Source organism: Mustela nigripes, chromosome 4, assembly GCF_022355385.1.
Source record: "Mustela nigripes isolate SB6536 chromosome 4, MUSNIG.SB6536, whole genome shotgun sequence".
NCBI lineage: Eukaryota > Metazoa > Chordata > Mammalia > Carnivora > Mustelidae > Mustela > Mustela nigripes.
The window spans coordinates 7751495-7769186 of NC_081560.1; the positions used below are offsets into that span (position 1 = coordinate 7751495).

Genomic DNA, 17692 nt, shown 5'->3' on the forward strand with positions numbered 1-17692 from the left:
GGAAGAGGGAAAAGACTTACTATAAACATAAAGTTTTGCTCATAAGAAAGACACATCCTCATACTTTGAAGAGGATGAGGATAAGTCAATATAACAAAAAATAAAATATTCAACATGATCACTCTACCCTCTTTGTCACGATTTTAAGTTTCAATATGCTACTAGTCAGAAATTCATCAAGAATGGAATACCTGCATAAGAAAATCTCAAAAGTATAAAACTGCAACAATTAAATATTTGCCTCATTTGGTCACAAACTAACCTGTTCTGTGTTTCGGAGAACAAACCTGGCCTGCCCTTTCCTGCTATCCCACGTCTGGCTTCCCCTGACATGTCCTCATCCAAAGGCAGACATCCTGACTCCTCAGGAGAGTGGTTTGTAAATGACCACCCTCTGAGCCCTACACAGAATGTATTTGAAAATAGAGTCTCCATGTATAAACAAACCAACCGATAGATAGATAGATACAGGTCCAAGGCACATCCAGATTACTTTTAATTCTCTTCAGTTCTTCTGAAAAAAGAGAAAACTATGGAAATCATTCACTTCAAACCCAATCTGCCACACAAATGACAATGAGTGACAGCCTGAAATTAAGTGACAAATTGTGGGATGCGGACAATTACTGGTACATAAGTACAGATCAAAGGATGCCTTGTTCTGAAAGGCATGAATTGGTGAAAATTCACCGATTGCTAATATATGCTAAAGCTCTTATCTGTGTCTTCCATAAGCCACCTCATTTAATCTCAAGGTGGCTTTACATGGGTCACTGCACCCATCTCCACACAGGAAAAATCTGGAGCTCCAAGAGGCTACATGCCCAAAGGTTACAAGTAAGTGACAGGGCCAAGTTCAAACTCAGGCAGTACGACCTATCAAAAAAGGGCTTCTTGGTTCCATCTTGGACCCCAGCATCTAGGACTGACGATCGCTGGTCTCCTGAGGAATGGCTGTCTTACCCCGACCAAGCCAGGACTAGAGTGGAAAATGTGTGGAAATACTAGCTCACTTGTAATGTCTGAAGCTCTATGAAATATTTAGTTACAGCAAACTCGATGCTTTAGTTAATTTTTTTTTTTTTTTTTTTTACCTTGTTAAAGGAGTGCCATTATAAAATTACCATAACTCCTTTTTTCAAAAGGGACCCTTTCGTCCTCTTCGGGGAATAATGAGGTAAAGTATTTAATAATGTTAACAAAATTCAAAACCAGAACACAGAATGAGCAACTGGAAGCCTCAGCTTTTAGAACTATAAGAGACTTCAGTAGCCATTTAGTCGAGGGGAATAAAGAAAGCCCGAGAGAAGTCAAATGACTTGCTACAAAGGCGCACAGCATGATAATCTCATAGCTAGCCTCAGAAGCTGGCTTCTTTTTACTTAGTGCTCTTACTATGAGTGTGGTCACTAAGTAAAAATGTAATATGATTCATTCTATATCAAACTGAATGGCATATATTTGTATATTTTCCATTATTATGTGCTGGATCAGACCTTCCTTCCCAATTTTTAACTAATCCATGGGAGTCACTAAGAGGTACACCAAGTCTGTCAGTTGATTTGGAAGCATATACCCTTCAATAAGGTACAAGATAAATATTTTTCACAAGCAAATAATATCACTGAACCCTTTCTCTAATTATGCACTGTGGTCCTCTAACCTCTCTTTATGCACACACTTGATTTTCAAAATTCTGGCCTCACTCAGGGAAGACAACAAGAGATCAGGCTTTCTATGTTAAAATGAATGGAAACAAAAGCGGAACACCGGACAGGTAGAAGATAATTTCCCCCCTTCATGTTCAGAGATTGCCACTAAGGCCAAACCTAAATACACTTAGGACATGTCTATTAGTTGGAGTTATTACTCTTTAAAAACAAACAAACAAAAAACAAAACAAAACAAAAAACCTCAGCTGCTCAACCAGTAGCATGCACTTAGATGGAAAACAAATTTAATATTTTTAAAATCTCCTTTTCTTTGCTGTGAATTTAAACAAAAGGAAGCAGCTATTAAAAAAAAGAAGAAGAAGAAGAAGAAGAGGAACAGTTTGCTGTTCCAGGTCAGCATCAAGTGGGCACAGAGTTAGGAAACCCTTGTAACCAGCACCAATCTCTTATTCTTTGTTTTTGGTTAGAATTTTCATATTCAGGAACAAGGTCCCTCCTAGTTAAAAGTGTTATTTGTAGCACAATATATAAATTATATTGGTGGAGTGAAAGTATGACGTTTTATTGAAGTTTGCCTAATTCAAACATCATTTATCATATAATGAATATCACAGGCTGAAAGTTAACATTTGGTGTGATAGGCAAGGGGCAACTTTAGTTATAAATCTTTTATTCTACTAATTTAAGTATCAGTTTCATTTTTTATTCATTAAAGCACTTTTCCATGGATCCATATGAAATCCTTTACCAAAAATTAATCTAGTGACTATTTTTATTTTCTTGTACATCTTCTATTAATGTTAATTTTTTAAAAAGATTTTATTAATTTATTTGACAGACAGAGATCACAAGTAGGCAAAGAGCCAGGCAGAGAGAGAGAGGGGAAGCAGGCTCCCCACTGAGCAGAGAGCCCGATGCGGGGCTCAATCCCAAGATTGGAGATCATGACCTGAGCTGAAGGCACAAGCTTAACCCACTGGGCCATCCAGTTGCCCCTAATGTTAATTTTTTAAGGAGCAATTTTGTCTCTTATTTTTGAACAGCTTCCTAAACAAAATAATAAGGCAATAAAATAAATTACAAACATTTTTCTTTGTTGAGGTCTTATGTTCCAAACAGCTTATTATACATTGTTACAAGTAACAACATGAAAGGCCCAGAGAGCTGTCCTGCATTTTTATTATCCCCAGAACTCTTCTCTGATAATATTTTTGTCATTGTTTCCTAAAAATGAAGTGGAATGAAAGAAGTCTGTATAATTAGAGGGCTTACATATCAGATTTTCAGGTTTTCAGCCTATTGGGAGGAGACTGGAGATTGGAGCTCGACTCTTTCTCTCCCCCTTCCTCTCTCCCTACACACACAAGCACACGCGTGCACACCATGCACACACGTAAACACGTGACGGACAGATGAACTTCTTCTTTCAACTATATGTTTTATGGTAAATCTGTTTCCTAAAGGGCTTTGTAAACAGCAACACATTTTTGGAGAATTAATGTTAGACAACTACATCGTTAACACTCATTTTAAAATATCCTTTAAATGACAAAAACACAAACCTCCACCTTCCAGTGTAAAGTGGTAATGTAAATCTAGGCACATCTGTGTTCTATTAATTGTCTTTGCAAGCCACTTTTTACTTTGAATATTTAGAAAAACTTGCCTTCTTGCGTTATTATTTTAGATATCCAACTTAATGGACTTTATTCCACTTTCTAGCCTCTTTTTCTGATTTTAAAAACATGGTCAAATAGTTGCGATAGAGCATGAGACAATTATTGTCCAGATACTAAATGTTCACATTACACTCTGTCTGTCTCTCTGATGAGCTGATAAATGAGAATCCAGTTAGAGACATTGCACTAACACAATTTCCCAAACCATCTATCCAGACGTGGCTTAGACACACAGAGGCAAATCCAAGATTGGCATTCCAATCCCAACTATGTTTACGGAACACTGGACACATTGGTCCTTCTTTTTGTGCCATTAGGCATGAGAGAGTATATCTTGATTACGGGACTATTCCAGGGAAGTAACAACAAAATCTGGGTTCTTCAGAATCAAGTGGGTGCACTCCCCAGGCTGCGGAAGACCTGGGATCTGGGCTACTAAAGGTCAGGGTGAGATGAAAGGGCACTCACAGTTGTGGCAGGTGGCCCCACTGTATCCCGTCTCCTCACAAGCACACTGGAAGCTGTGCCACGTTTGCGAACACTTCCCGCCATGCTCACAGTGATTGGGCACACATCTGTCGGAGAAAGAGACAAACAGAAAGAGACCAACACACGAATGAGATTTATGAGTGGCCAAATTCCAAGCTGTCTGGGCAATATATCATTTCAATGCCAGGTTGACTTACCAAGGCAATTAATCCTTGTTAGTTTAAGCAGATTAATACGATCTATGATGGAAGGTGCCAAGCGCACAACAGATGATGTATCACAAGCCTGGTGTTTCCCATTTTTGAGTAAACAGTCGAAATTAACAAACAGTGGAGAGACTCATTTGCATATCACAGACTCATTTTATTTTGCTTTCGCACAAAAACAAAGACACTTGCAGAATTTCCTCCCGGTGAAAGATGGAAGGTTAGCCATCTTGTTTCTCATCCTATTCTTTAACAAGACCAATACTGACTCAAAAAAGGGTACCACTGAGCTTTTCATAGCAATTTGAGGTTTTGAAATAATGCCTTGGCAAGAGCAATCAGAATAAACTAGTCTTAAGGGGCGCCTGGGTGGCTCAGTGGGTTGAAGCCTCTGCCTTTGGCTCAGGTTGTGATCCCAGGACCCTGGGATCGAGCCCCGCATTGGGCTCTCTGCTCCGCAGGGAGCCTGCTTCCTCCTCTCTCTGTCTGCCTCTCTGCCTAGTTTCTCTCTGTCAAATAAATAAAATAAAATAAAATAAATTAAAAAAAAAAAAAGATTTCTAAGTCTTCTGTCGTCTCCCTATACCCAGCTGGCCAATGAAAGCCACCTACCCCAAGTGGCACTGAGCATAATTTAGGGGGAAAATGCAGGTTTCACGTTCTTATCTTTGTTTTTCTACTTACTATGTAGCTAATTGTGGCTATGTAGTTTAACCTTTCGCAATATCAAGTTCTTACTTTAAAAAATGGAGCAATTTTACCCAGCTAAGTAGTTTTAAGGTTTGGAGGAAATGCTCATAAAGGAGATAATTAACAAGCAGGAATGAGAGGGGCAGCATACAGGGGCCCTGAGCATCCGGACCATAGCCTCCAGGCCAGACTGCATCGCTTGCTTGTACCCTCACGACACTGAAGTTGAAATCTGCCCAGAAACACTCGTGTCTCAGCAGCAGACGCTGTCTTTTCTCCTGGTCCTCGCCTCTGATTCCTCCCACCAATTCTTCTCTGCAACTTCCCCACAACCCGATTCTTTATGATCCCGATAGAGATGCTCACAGATGACAAAGGTGTTAATACGTATTAACATTCACAAAAGATACCAAGATTTTAGTAAGAGACTGTCTACAAGGGAAGCACCCGCCCAGATTAAAACAGTAGAATCTCTAATAGTGGGTCACAGGCAACACTGCATGGGATGCTTAGTCATCATGCCCTGGTAGCTGCTTGCTACAAAATGTGATAGGGGTTGCTTCGGAGATAGCATTTGCTGTTCCCCATTCTTGATTTACCACCAGGCAAGCTAACCCGGGTGTGGCAGGCACACCCCGGTGAGGCACGGAACCTTTGATTCTTCCGTGAGAACGCCATTCCTCCACAACGCTTTGCAAACCCTCTGTCACGCGACAAACGTTTACTGAACACCTGCTATGTGTGTGCACAAGACACAGGAAACAGAAGGTGCGTCAGATATCAGGAACTGCAGCCGACAGAAGTAAATCTACCGAAAGCTACCACGTAAATTGGAAAGGAAAAGTGAAATAATAGGGGCAAATGTTGCAGGACGGAGTTACACGGGAGGGGTCGGATGCAGATCTGGGGCGTACTGTAAAGTGTTTAAGCAGAGCCTCGATGAACAGACAGGACTGTAAGAGAAGAAACAGAGGAAGAGCGGTCCTGGGGGAGAAATACAACAGAAGCACAGGCACGATGCCGGATTATCATGGGGGGATGGGAAGTCCACTCTATGCTAAAAAGGCACTTGTGTTTCATATGAATTTGGGCTTGGCATTATCAAGGCTCACTAGCAGGTCCTTCTCCAAAGACCTGACAACCTGGGTGGAGGTGGGGGGTAAGAGTCACACAAAAGACACCACCAGGCAGAATTTGATGACTCATCAACGCAACAGGGAAAGCTATGGAAATACGAATATCAGAGCAGTTACTGGTGGAATATAAATAAACGTAGAATATTTAAAAAATATACAGTTGAGAGCATTTCCCTAGGACCTTAAAAGGGGAGTTGCATTTTCATAATTAACACATTGGAAGTGTTCCCATCAAGAAAGCTAGAGAGTGCTGACGAGGAGATAGAACCACACCCCACACCCCCACCACCTCCCCTGCCCACGGCCCAGGCAGGGGCCTCCGCAGAAGGTGTTTATGCCCACAGTCTTGATTCTCCAGACCAGGAGACGAAACAATGGGATGGACACTCCAAAATTAGAAAAATAAAAAAACATCCTTGGTACTTAAGTTTGGAATCCAGTATGCATATGCCTCGTATGGTATATTTACTTTCTAAATGGTTGTGGGTTAATATTAGCTCAGCCTAATAGTGAAAGTAATTTACATCAGCTCATTATATCAATTAATTCAGGGGAAAGGAGTGCAGAAGTGTACCGACTTGCAAAGGAAAACCAGGTTGGAATCTAAAGGTGCTCTAAATAATGCACAAAGCAGAAAACTCACCTCTTGATGATAAAAAAAAAAACAAAAAACAAAAAAAACTACTGTGTACTTACACACAAGGAGCATATAACCATCACGGGAGATGGACTGAACAGTCCTAAAATTCAGTATGAAAGATTTCTTTTAAAGTGATCTTTTATTTAAGTGGGATTTTAGCATTTTATTTTTTTAATGTCTCTTCCCTATAATTCATATTTTTAAGAGGGGCATTCTTCTCATGCTGATGACCGGCATTTAGTTCTTACTGGAGAAAAATGTTCTATTTCCAAGTTGAATGGATTCAAATGTAATTTCAAACCCGAAGACTTCATAGTTATATTTAAAAAAAAAAAAAATGTTAGGGCCAGTCACCAAGCAAAACAAAATACAAATTAATCAAGCTTCCTACTTCCTGTTTATTTCTTCTCCTGTACTTGCATAAAACCATTTGTCTAAGTCCCATATCCCATTATCACATTGTTTAGGAATGATTGCTTAAACAGCTTGTGTCTTCTAAATGGTGCGACTCTACAGTTAGGGGTTCTTCTCTTCTGCTTCTTGGCATGGCAAGTGCCTGGCTCTCCTTCAGTGAATGCCCGCTGGCCAACCCGCCAGCCAACCCTCCGGCCAACCCACGGATGCAACGGGGGAATGTGATGACCGTGAAGTTACACCAAGGGACTGAACCACATGTGGCGGAAATATCCCTTTTTACTGCAAAAATTATGGATTAGTGTTATGTATGATTTTAGCCTTACATCTAGATTCTTGGTCCAGTAAACTACGAAATATATAGTTTTTACAGCAGGTCCTAGCTTGGAAGTTTGAGTCACATCAAACCTGAATCCCAATGGATCCCCTGGGGCTACCAGAGAAAGATTTGAGCAGGATCCAGGGAGCAGTTGGCAGGTGTCAATCTGATGTGATCAAAGGGCTCCAGAAGGGATGCAGCCAATGAGCTCTGTCCCCAGAGAGCCCTGGCATCGGACACCGGGTTCAGCTGCAATCACCCTTCCAGTTGTAGCAATGCTTTCCAAAAATGCTTTCGAATCAAACTGCATTGTTTTTTTCAAATGATACTGACTTACGCCACAATAGGTAAAACAAACAAAAGCTAACGTTTAAGTTGCATGTATAACAATTACTTAATATAAAAGCAAACACTATGGACAGAGTGGCTGTTTGGAGGGATGCAGCAATTCTGTCCAGGGTTAAGGATGACAGCTGCAGTTTTATTCTACCCAGACTATCTCTTTTATTTCTATACTTGATTTTCATTGCAAGGCGTTGAGGAAAATGGTATTACATGGACAGAAGAACTGCAAATGGTACCAGATTTGCTCATCACAGCCCACTTTTGTGGATACTAGTTAAACAGAGACAGCAGAAGAAATTTCCTTTTAAATCTAAAGAATGTTTCTCTGACAGCATAATGGAGCACAATGGTGGTCTTCAAAACCCAGTGAGTGTTTTCTTTTTTTCCTCTCTACAGCGTTTAATAGTTAAAATAGTTTTCTATAAAATTCAAAGCACACCTTTGTGTTACCTTTAGAACTACATTTGGTTCCGCAGAGCCCCATATAAAAACCAGAGTGATGCTCTGAAATACAGACACACAATACCCAATAATGATTAAGGGTGGCATGTCTCTCTGAATAGCTTGCTTTTGTTAATATCCTGAGCTGCTGGTACACCAAAGTTCTCCAACTTTCATGCCCCAGAAGTCGCTGAAAATCTGGTTAAAATGAAGATTCTGATTACTTAAGTATGGGGTGGAGTCTGCAATTCAAACATTCTCCAGTGGTGCTCGAGCTGCGCTTCAGAGGACCTCATTTTGAATGACAAAGCTCAAGAGCATTCCAGCTCTGGGTCTCAAAGAAGAATGCGGGCACCAAGAGGAGAAACCGCCCAGATGGGAGGGCACAGGGGTGGAGTTGCGGGGGCGGGGTGGGGTGGGCAGAGACAGTATGAGGGAAGGGCAGTTTTGGTCTGCGCAGCCCTTCTCCACTCAGAGTGACTATATGATAATCTCCTAATCCCACTTGGAAGATGTGATCATTTCCGAACACCTGAGTTTCGACCTCATTAATTCATAGAAAATCATCACAGAATATAAGGACTGTTTCATTTGGCCTTAAAATCAAGTTCCATATTCTCAGTCTGACTCAGCTGAGCTTTCCTACGTGCTTAGTTATTGTACAGAGGTCAGTCTGCGATTCTTATTCTGTTTACAGATTAGTACAGATTCTATACTTGCTCCTTAAATATACCTCGTTCTAAAGTTTCGAAGAGATCAGGCGCTCAGGGTGGCATGGCCATAGACTGCTCTAAAGTTTAGAAAAGAAAACTTCAGGTTAGGCGTAGGCTATTCTGTGAACTATTGGAAAATTATTTAGAGGGATTTATAAATTACCATCCCAGAGCAAATTACCTCTTGAATTTTATTTTTTTTTTCCATCTTAGTTCCCAAATTTAATTTTGCTTATCAAGCCCAGAAATTCATTTAGAAAGTTTGATTTCTTAAATGCTATTTTTTATACCTCTGGCTCTCAGAGCTACTTTCACAATCACGGCAGAGTTCTCTTCTGCATTACCGTCAATATTGATCTCAACGGTATTTTAGTACTTTTATTTTCACACTAATTAGATTTCAATTTTAGTTGAAGGCATACTCTCCATGGAGTATATATCACTGCCTTACATTTTTTCCTGTTCAAACTGAAACTATATAGAGAAGTAATCATAATTCCAGCAACTAATTTAGTATTTCATTACTACATAACTTAATTTTATAGTTGTACAACCAGAAAACTTAATGTTATATTGATGGTGCCACTTCAATAAGCATTTATTTATGGAAATATTTAAATGCAGAGATATTTATTATACCTCCTGCATTATGCCCAAATTTTCCATTAAGAATAATCAAGCATATTTGGTCTGCATCTTTCCAACAATTACACATTTCCAGACAACCATATCAATCATTAATTGTAGCCTTACTATATAAATACCTTAAAATAATTTCTGTTGTAATAAAACCTAAGTTCACTCTATTTTGCTTTGTTAATTTACTTTGAGTTAGAATATTACAATGTATTCCACATTGTTTTATGAATAAAACATCTTTTAAGAGATCACAGACCCACAGGAGGAGAGGGACCTGCAAAGATCACGAGTTCTTCACCTGTCTCCAGGCCCAACGGTATTTAACATAGATAAATAACAGTAAGTTCTTTTTAATCAATCAAGACACTCTAAAACAAACTCTGGAGAAACAAAGAATAAAGGCTGCTTTACCCTCAAGAAATTGTATTTATTCATCAAAATGTAATTGGCAATTCAGGTCTATCTCTATGCCTGATATTAAAAATATTCGTACAGAATTAGGATAATATATCACTATTATAGGAGTACACTGAGATTTATGGAAAAGTTAATCTTTGAAGGAAGCACAGATTCAGGCTAGCCTGAAAGAAAGAGAAGCACCTTCCACTGTGGAGGGAAAGCAAAGCCTTACACCAGTTTGAGTAAGAGCAAAACGTGGCTATACAAGGATGGATTGTTGGGTTTGGCAGTGCAGAGAGCTTGCAGATTATAGCAGAAAGTTATGGGTATCACAACAGGTCAATAGTCCTGTCCCCTTTCTTCCTTCTTATCATAACTCTTATTTTGTTCCAATATCTTCTCTCTTTCATGTGGCCATCTGCTTTTGGAAGGGAGAGTATCCCGGTCTCCAAGGGGAAAAAATGTAAAGAATCAGGCTTCAGAAAGAACTCAATAACCTCCTGCGCATAGTTTCCCCAAATCTATGCTCTCTTCCCTTTATGGCAACAGAATTTATATCTTACTTAACAGAGCCAACCAGCTAAAGACACCATTTTCCAGGCTCCTTTTAATTTAGGGTTGGGGCGTGTGACTACGCTCCCTGCGAGTGCACTGTCTGGGCTAAGCCTTGTTCTTTCTTTTCAGTCTCTCCTGGCCTCATTCCTAACATGAACCAATGATGGCAAGACCTGGAACGGGCATCTCTGAACACAAGAGGATGGCGAAGGACTATTTCAAAGAGTCTGGTTTCTGAGTGACATTCCAGCTCTGGACCATCTACTCAGCTGCTTCCCGGCCCCACCCGAACTGCCCCACCTGTTAGGTTCGGAAGTTCTCCGGCTCAGTCCCTGGTTCTGCCGAGGATGGCTCCAAGCTTGTTTCCCTGGTTCCAACTTTCCTGGAGAGACACCCGCGTATCTAACTGGCTTCTTGACATATTCACTTGGATGTGTCAGAGGCATCACAAGAACTTTACTCCCTAACCTTCTGGCTCTCCTGCTCAGTCCCATCTCTGTTAACGGCACCACCATCTGTCGAGTTACTCATCTCAGAAAAGCAGAAGCTGTTCTTTACCCCCGTTTCTACCGCTTCTACATCAAACAGCAACAAAGCTTTGTGAATTAAAATTCTAAAACTTGCCTCAAATGTATCCACTTTCTGCACTTCTACCTATTCATTTCAACCCAGCATCATTTTCCCCTGGATTACGATGTTTCCCTACTCTGTCCTCCTGTCTGTGCTTGCCTTGCTTTAAATTATTCTCAACAAAATGCCAGAGTGAACTTTAACATCATGTCACGCTACTGTTTAAGGACTTCTGATGCGCTCTCATGGCACTTGAGAACATGTGGACCTCCTGTCCGTCTCTGCACGATCCGCTCCGCCTGCTCCTCTGCTGCCCGTCTGTGCTCCCCATCTGTGCTCCCTTCCTCCCGTATTTCTCATGATACCTGCCTTGCTTTGCTTCACCGATGCGTCATCTCTTCCCCTGGGCCTTCACACACACATTTCCAATATGAAGTAGTCACCACCCTCATGTCCACCACCATTTTTTGCTCTCTTTTTGACCTATCACAATTTCTAATTATATACCTAATAATTTCTTTGTTGTCAGGCTTCTCTTTGAGCTATGCTTTCCATGATGGCAAGGACTATGTCTGTCTGCTACCTTTTATCCATTGCCTAGAATTCTGGCTGGCCTGTACTCAGTGAATGTACTCAATAAATAACTGTTGTATGAATTTTGAGTAAGTGAATTATCAGTCCATTTAGATAGCCGGGAATGGTTTGTGGTACCATTTTGCTAGTATATGAATGCAGAAACAGAGAACGTCTCAGACTGCTGCACTCTAAGTGAGGTTTGGATTATCTGGTCCATTTCTCTCAAATCTATCATATAAACATAATACAGTAAGTCAAACTGTCTGACCAAAGGCTTTACATAATTTCTGCCTCCACAGAATGCTATCTTATTTGTAGATGAAAGAAACACACATCTAACATAAGCCCTTTACTCTGAAAAATGAGTGAAGTCGTCGTATACTGATATAGCTATTAGAATAGCAAGCCCAAACTTGGCAAAACCCAGTAGTCTAGCAAAGACAGTATTTTGACAAGTTAATCCATATCAAGAAATATCAAAATGGAGAAATACCAGGATAGTAAGGATAGTAGAAGGATAATAAAATAATGGTTAACATAAGAATGAAACTCCATAAATTTATAGGTTTCTTTTATTAAGTACAGTATAAGTTAACTTTTATAGAATACTATAAAGTTATATTTTTATGACATTAAGATGATGAACTATTTTAGAGGAAGTGATATTATTAACAAATTACCATGAGACCAATAGTAAAATTATTTTACAATTTGTGCTTCCAAAGGCATACAATGCAATTTCATTATTTTAAAAAATATTTTTAAAAAATGAGGAAAAATTGCATAAACCATATAATATTTGAAGTGTAATGTCTTTTTTTTTTTAAAGATTTTATTTATTTATTTGACAGAGAGAGATCACAAGTAGACAAAGAGGCAGGGAGAGAGAGAGAGGAGGAAGCAGGCTCCCCACGGAGCAGAGAGCCCGATGCGGGGCTCGATCCCAGGACCCTGGGATCATGACCTGAGCTGAAGGCAGAGGCTTTAACCCACTGAGCCATCCAGGCACCCCATGAAGTACAATGTCTTTTTAATTGGTTCACCACTTCTTACAATCCTGAAATCAAAGTGACCACATCCCTTTGGATAGGCATCTTTGCATTCTGACCTCCCAAATATTTACTAATGAAGAACATTTAAAATGTCCTATTTTCAGTGTTGGCAGGTATAAAAAGTATCATACATGATGAAACCAGTATTCTAAAAAACAAAGAGACACAAATGGCTTCTTAAAGTTGATGTAGAATACATTTGCTTAAAAAAAAAAAATTCACCCAAAGCAGAAATGTATGATTTGTATAATTAATAGATCCTTGTTCTCCATATATCAGTAAGGTAATGTTTTCATTTATGCTAGACACACACACACACACACACACACACACACACACAGGCTACATAATATTAACTTTTTAAAAATGTATATTCAAAATAAACAAATGAAAAGAGAATCAGACCTATAAATATAGAGAGAGCAAACTGATGGTTGTCACAGGGAAGGGGGGTGGGTGGTGGGCAAAATGGATGAAGGGGAAAGGGAGACACAGGCTTCCAGTTACGGGAGTGAATAAATCATGAATGAATGAAAGGTACAGCACAGGGTGTTTGGTCAACGGTACTGTAACAGTGTTGTGTACTGACAGATGGGAGGTCCGCCTGTGAACATCGCGTATTGAACAGAGGAGCAGAATCACTAGGTCATATACCTGAAACTACTGTGTGTGAATTCTACTCAAATAAAACAACTGAAAAAATGCCTATTCAATCTGGACGTCGTATCCAGGAGCCTCAGTGACGTTTACCCCAAGCCTCCTTCCAAAGAAGAAAACTACAGTAACCAGTGAAGAACTGAATGAAGGAAGAAAGTCTGTGATTACATCATGTGTTAAATGAAGACTCCCCTGACTTGGGAATACAGAATACCCAGGATATTCCTATGACACACAGACATCTGGCCCAGGACTTTGAAAATTAGAACGAAGCCTGTCAAACCAGAGGATACGACAAGCTTTAAAAGGATACAGTGATAAGGACTAGAATCTGTTCAAACACTGGTAATAAACCCTGCCTTATACTTGAGTTGAATAATTCTGTACCGTGCATGTAGGTTCTCATTTTTCTAAGTCTGCAGTCCAGAAACAAACAGAAATCTCCCTACAAGAGTAAACTATCCACATACACACAATCTTTAGGAGGGACTGCTGTCCCCACTGTAATTTGGAAAAGCTGAAAGGAGATAGCAAAAACCTCAAATGAGATACACACTAGGGGAGGGTTATTATAACGGAGCTCCTTTGTCAGGCAGATTTGTAAGGGCCTATTTAGCCAGATCCGGTTAAACAATGACTTTGTTGTTTATACAGTAAAACTTAAACTGTCCCTGTTCCCTGCTCCCCTTTCCCCCAGGGGACTTACTTAAAAACAAGTCCCAGAAACCAGTCCCAGGTAACAAAGCCCAAATACAAGGGTGGGTCAGGCCAGGTGGAGGTATCCAATCAGTGGGGGCGCATACTGTCTCCCTAGCTACCAAGGAGTATGGGCCCCACCCTTTGGGCACCTTTGGGGCACCAATTCTGACCAAGGTGATAGGCTAGTTCAAATATCTACTATAGGGTAAATTGTAATTCGATTGGTCACTTATGTGTGACCTAGCATGACTGTGCAGCTTTCTCTGTATGTTACAATCTCATTGGCCACCTGTGTGTGGCCAGGCCCAACCACATGGCCTTTGCCCTTAAAAGCTAGTCTGTAAGGCAGAGAGAGGTTGCCTCTTTGTAAGAGACGGCCCTGATTCTCGATGCTTGGAGCGAAATAAAGCTTGCTTGACCTTCGCTTTTTATCAGTCTCGTTCCTTTGACCATGGACCCAACAGATAGTTTATGCGGCCTCAGAAATCTGACACTACATCCATGTCCACCAACAGCGTTGAAGACCTTTCAAATTTTGCTCCAAAACCTTAAATTAATAACCTATTAAGATTATGATGACATGAAATGATCATAATACATGTACGTGTTTTTAGTGGTTTTTTTGTTGTGGTTGTTCTCTTTGTTTTAGCTTTTAGTTTAATTTCAAAATTCACATCTGTTTACTTCAGGGTTCAAAATTCAAAACCACCAAAATATCATGGTAAATGTTTAAAGGCAGAAAGAGTAACTGAACTTCTCATTTAACCCTCTTGTTTACAGATGAAGAAACTAAAAACTGGAAATTGAGTGAAATTAGTGAGCCCAAGGTCACAGAGCACATTTATGGCATAGCCTGGACTTGGGCACAGGTGTTTGTCTAGTACTTTTTATATACCTATATAATTGTCCTAAGTTACAATAGAGAATCACAGTTGAAGCCAAAGACCTTTGGGAAATATGTAATACACAGATAAATAGTAATTTTTACTTCCCAAGAAATAAACAAACAGGCAAAGAAAACAACATGGATTTACCGTCGTTGAAACATTTGAGTGTCTGGACACATTCTTTCCAACGTCTGGCTCTTTCACTAATTTTTTTCCTTTTTCTTTTACTTATCTATCTATTTGTTTATTTCTGACACAGAGTCCAATAGGTATACTATGTTTATGGAGTTTCTTCTTCTTTTTTTTTTTTTTTTGTATTTGTATTTGTACAAGGAAGACTATGAAAGGAATATCTCTGACATTATTTTAACAGCTCATTTGAAACAAATCGTGTGGTAGCCAATTTAAACAATTGCTATGGTTTTGTTATCCTCACTGTTTAACTTATTATTTTTTCTGGAAAACATGCTACTGTCTGTGGAAGGCAAATTGGTAATTTGAGTTGGTTGGAAATCTTTCTGTCAGAGGCAATTTGTAATGGGCATTATTTGCAAAAAAGGCTATATGCAGATTTTGGTTCTCCAGGGAGTAAAGAAAGGAGATGTCTGCTAATGGGATGGGGAATTTGAAAATGTTTGTGCAAAGGCAGGCAATTATCCTTTAAGAGGCCAGAGGATTGGGGGTTAACAGTTTCATGACATAAGATTTTGTTATATCCCATCATTATTCACTGTAACGCAACCACGTTCTACATTCTATGCTCAACATTTCTTTAGGTCAGCTGTCTCTTAAGACTTGGATCAGCTCCTGAGACACAGCAGGTCTTCAATAAATACATGCTGACAAATTACTGAATTAAGGAAAATCACACAAGGAATTTCTCTTCATATGACATACATGTCCCAGAACAAAACTAATCAAAGAACTTTCAGGCTGTAAAAAATTAAAAAACAAAACAAAACAAACACCCTGTTCTTAACACTTCCTTTGGAGATGCACATAATCAAGGCCAAACATTAAAAAAAAAAAAAAAAAAAAAAAAAAAAAGTAAAAGTCTGAAAACTTTTAAAAAAATCTCACAACTTATTTTTGCCAGAGACTAAAAATTCAGATTAATATCTTTATTCGTGGTTGTCTAGTGCTCACACTTGTTTATGTTAAAAAGAGATCAAGGATTCCAGTCCTCAAATCTGACCTCATAAATGTCAATAAATGGTTCTTTCACCACAGTCAAACATCTTGTACTAGTAAAGATTATTTAACCATGTGTAATTCAAATATAATCGTCTTTTTTTTTTTTTTTGTAAACTTAGGAGTTTCAGAATAAGTATGTTCATTGCTGTGACTTCTCCCTTTGATATGTTTACTGCAAGACAATCTCCAGTTGATTACCCACTATTATCACTATTTACGGTAATACCTGGCTAAGCAAGAATACAGAAATAAATCATTTCAAAATTATTCTCATTTAGGGCTTTAACTCATTTCTACAAATCCTGGGTAGCATGGTGTAGAACAACTATCTAATTAATTTGATTTTCTTCCAAAATGAAGTGCTGAAGATTGTCCTATTTGTCCTTATGTAGAGTTGAAGATGTTGTTATCTTTAGGGCTCTATTTGAGAATTTACTTTTTAACCAAAAAAATGAAATCAGCAGTGTGACTAAATGGACTAATGTCATAAAGGGTTAGAAAATGAAATGTTTTCCAGAGAAGATGTCTCCTACGGTTCACTGCAGAAATAACTAAGTAGAAGTGGACAATACTTTAGGCCTTGTTTGTAAGCAGAAAGATTACTTTTTGAGCACCTATTATGTTCCCTGCCTTGTATGAAGTTCTGGGGAGTCTAAGGGAATGGGTAAAATCAACACACTGTAGTAAGTGTTACTGCAGAAACCTGAACAAAATACTCCTGGAGAGGCAGGTAGTCATGCATATTATGCTATGGCAGCAGTGGGCGGGCGGCGGGGGCGGGGGGGTGCTAGTCATCATGGAAGTTCATTGGACATGGTGTTTGAGGTGTCTACAGGATAGTAAGAGTTAAAAAGGAACTCCTAGATGTGAGAACAAGTAGGCAAGACTAGGTATGGAGGTCTTAACAGCCTGGTAAATCATACATTGTAGGAATCTATCATGGCTAGAACTTAAAGAACAAAATTTAGGAGAGATAAAAGGTACTTTAACTATTTTAAATGACTAATAATAGTATTAAATATTGGGCAGATGTCCTATTGTTCATATCTCTGGTTGTTAACTCTCCACTCACATACTGTCATTTCCTAATTAGGTATTTCATCTTCAATCTAGTTTTAGGATCAGAAATCAAGATATCACAAGTATTTGACAGAAGGGCTATATTGTGATTTCAATCACTATTCTATGATAGATATCATAAAGTTATTTACAATGACACTACAAAGTTGAACTTTCCATGTATAAAACAAACCCATTCTTCTACTATTCTTCAGTTCATTAGAAATAGACAAAATATATGGTATGTCAAAAAACAAGTCATTCACTAATGGCGATTATTCGCCTCATAGATTTGGAGCCATAAGAACCCTCACTCAACGTTTCAAGTATAGAGTAGAGTCGAAATTATGGAGACAATTGGAGTTTTTTCAAACCCAGAATACTTAAATCTCAGAATTCCCCAAAGCTGGAGTACTTTCAAGAAAATAATTCCTCTTGAGTGGAAATGATTTTAAAGAAAGTAATAACAATGAAAATCTAACTGTTTTATTAACAGGCACTTGACTTTATAAATGGTCATGAAATAATTTGGCATGCTTCATTTTAATTACAAACAGCTCATTTCTACAGATTTATTATCTTACTTAAAAGTGGTCTGATTGCCCTATAGAAAAATTGATAGGCTATAATTTGCTTCTGGTTAGAGGTTCTTGATTGAAC

General features: G+C 39.0%; 1 protein-coding gene across 1 annotated transcript in view; it reads right to left on the reverse strand.

The window, feature by feature from the left end:
- The window catches only part of CNTNAP2 (contactin associated protein 2), a 1946973-nt gene that overhangs the window by 746010 nt on the left and 1183271 nt on the right, over positions 1 to 17692 (reverse strand). The window contains exon 11 of the mRNA XM_059396202.1: positions 3821 to 3927. Within this exon, the coding sequence (XP_059252185.1) occupies positions 3821 to 3927 (107 nt within the window). The remainder of the gene's footprint in view (positions 1 to 3820; positions 3928 to 17692) is intronic.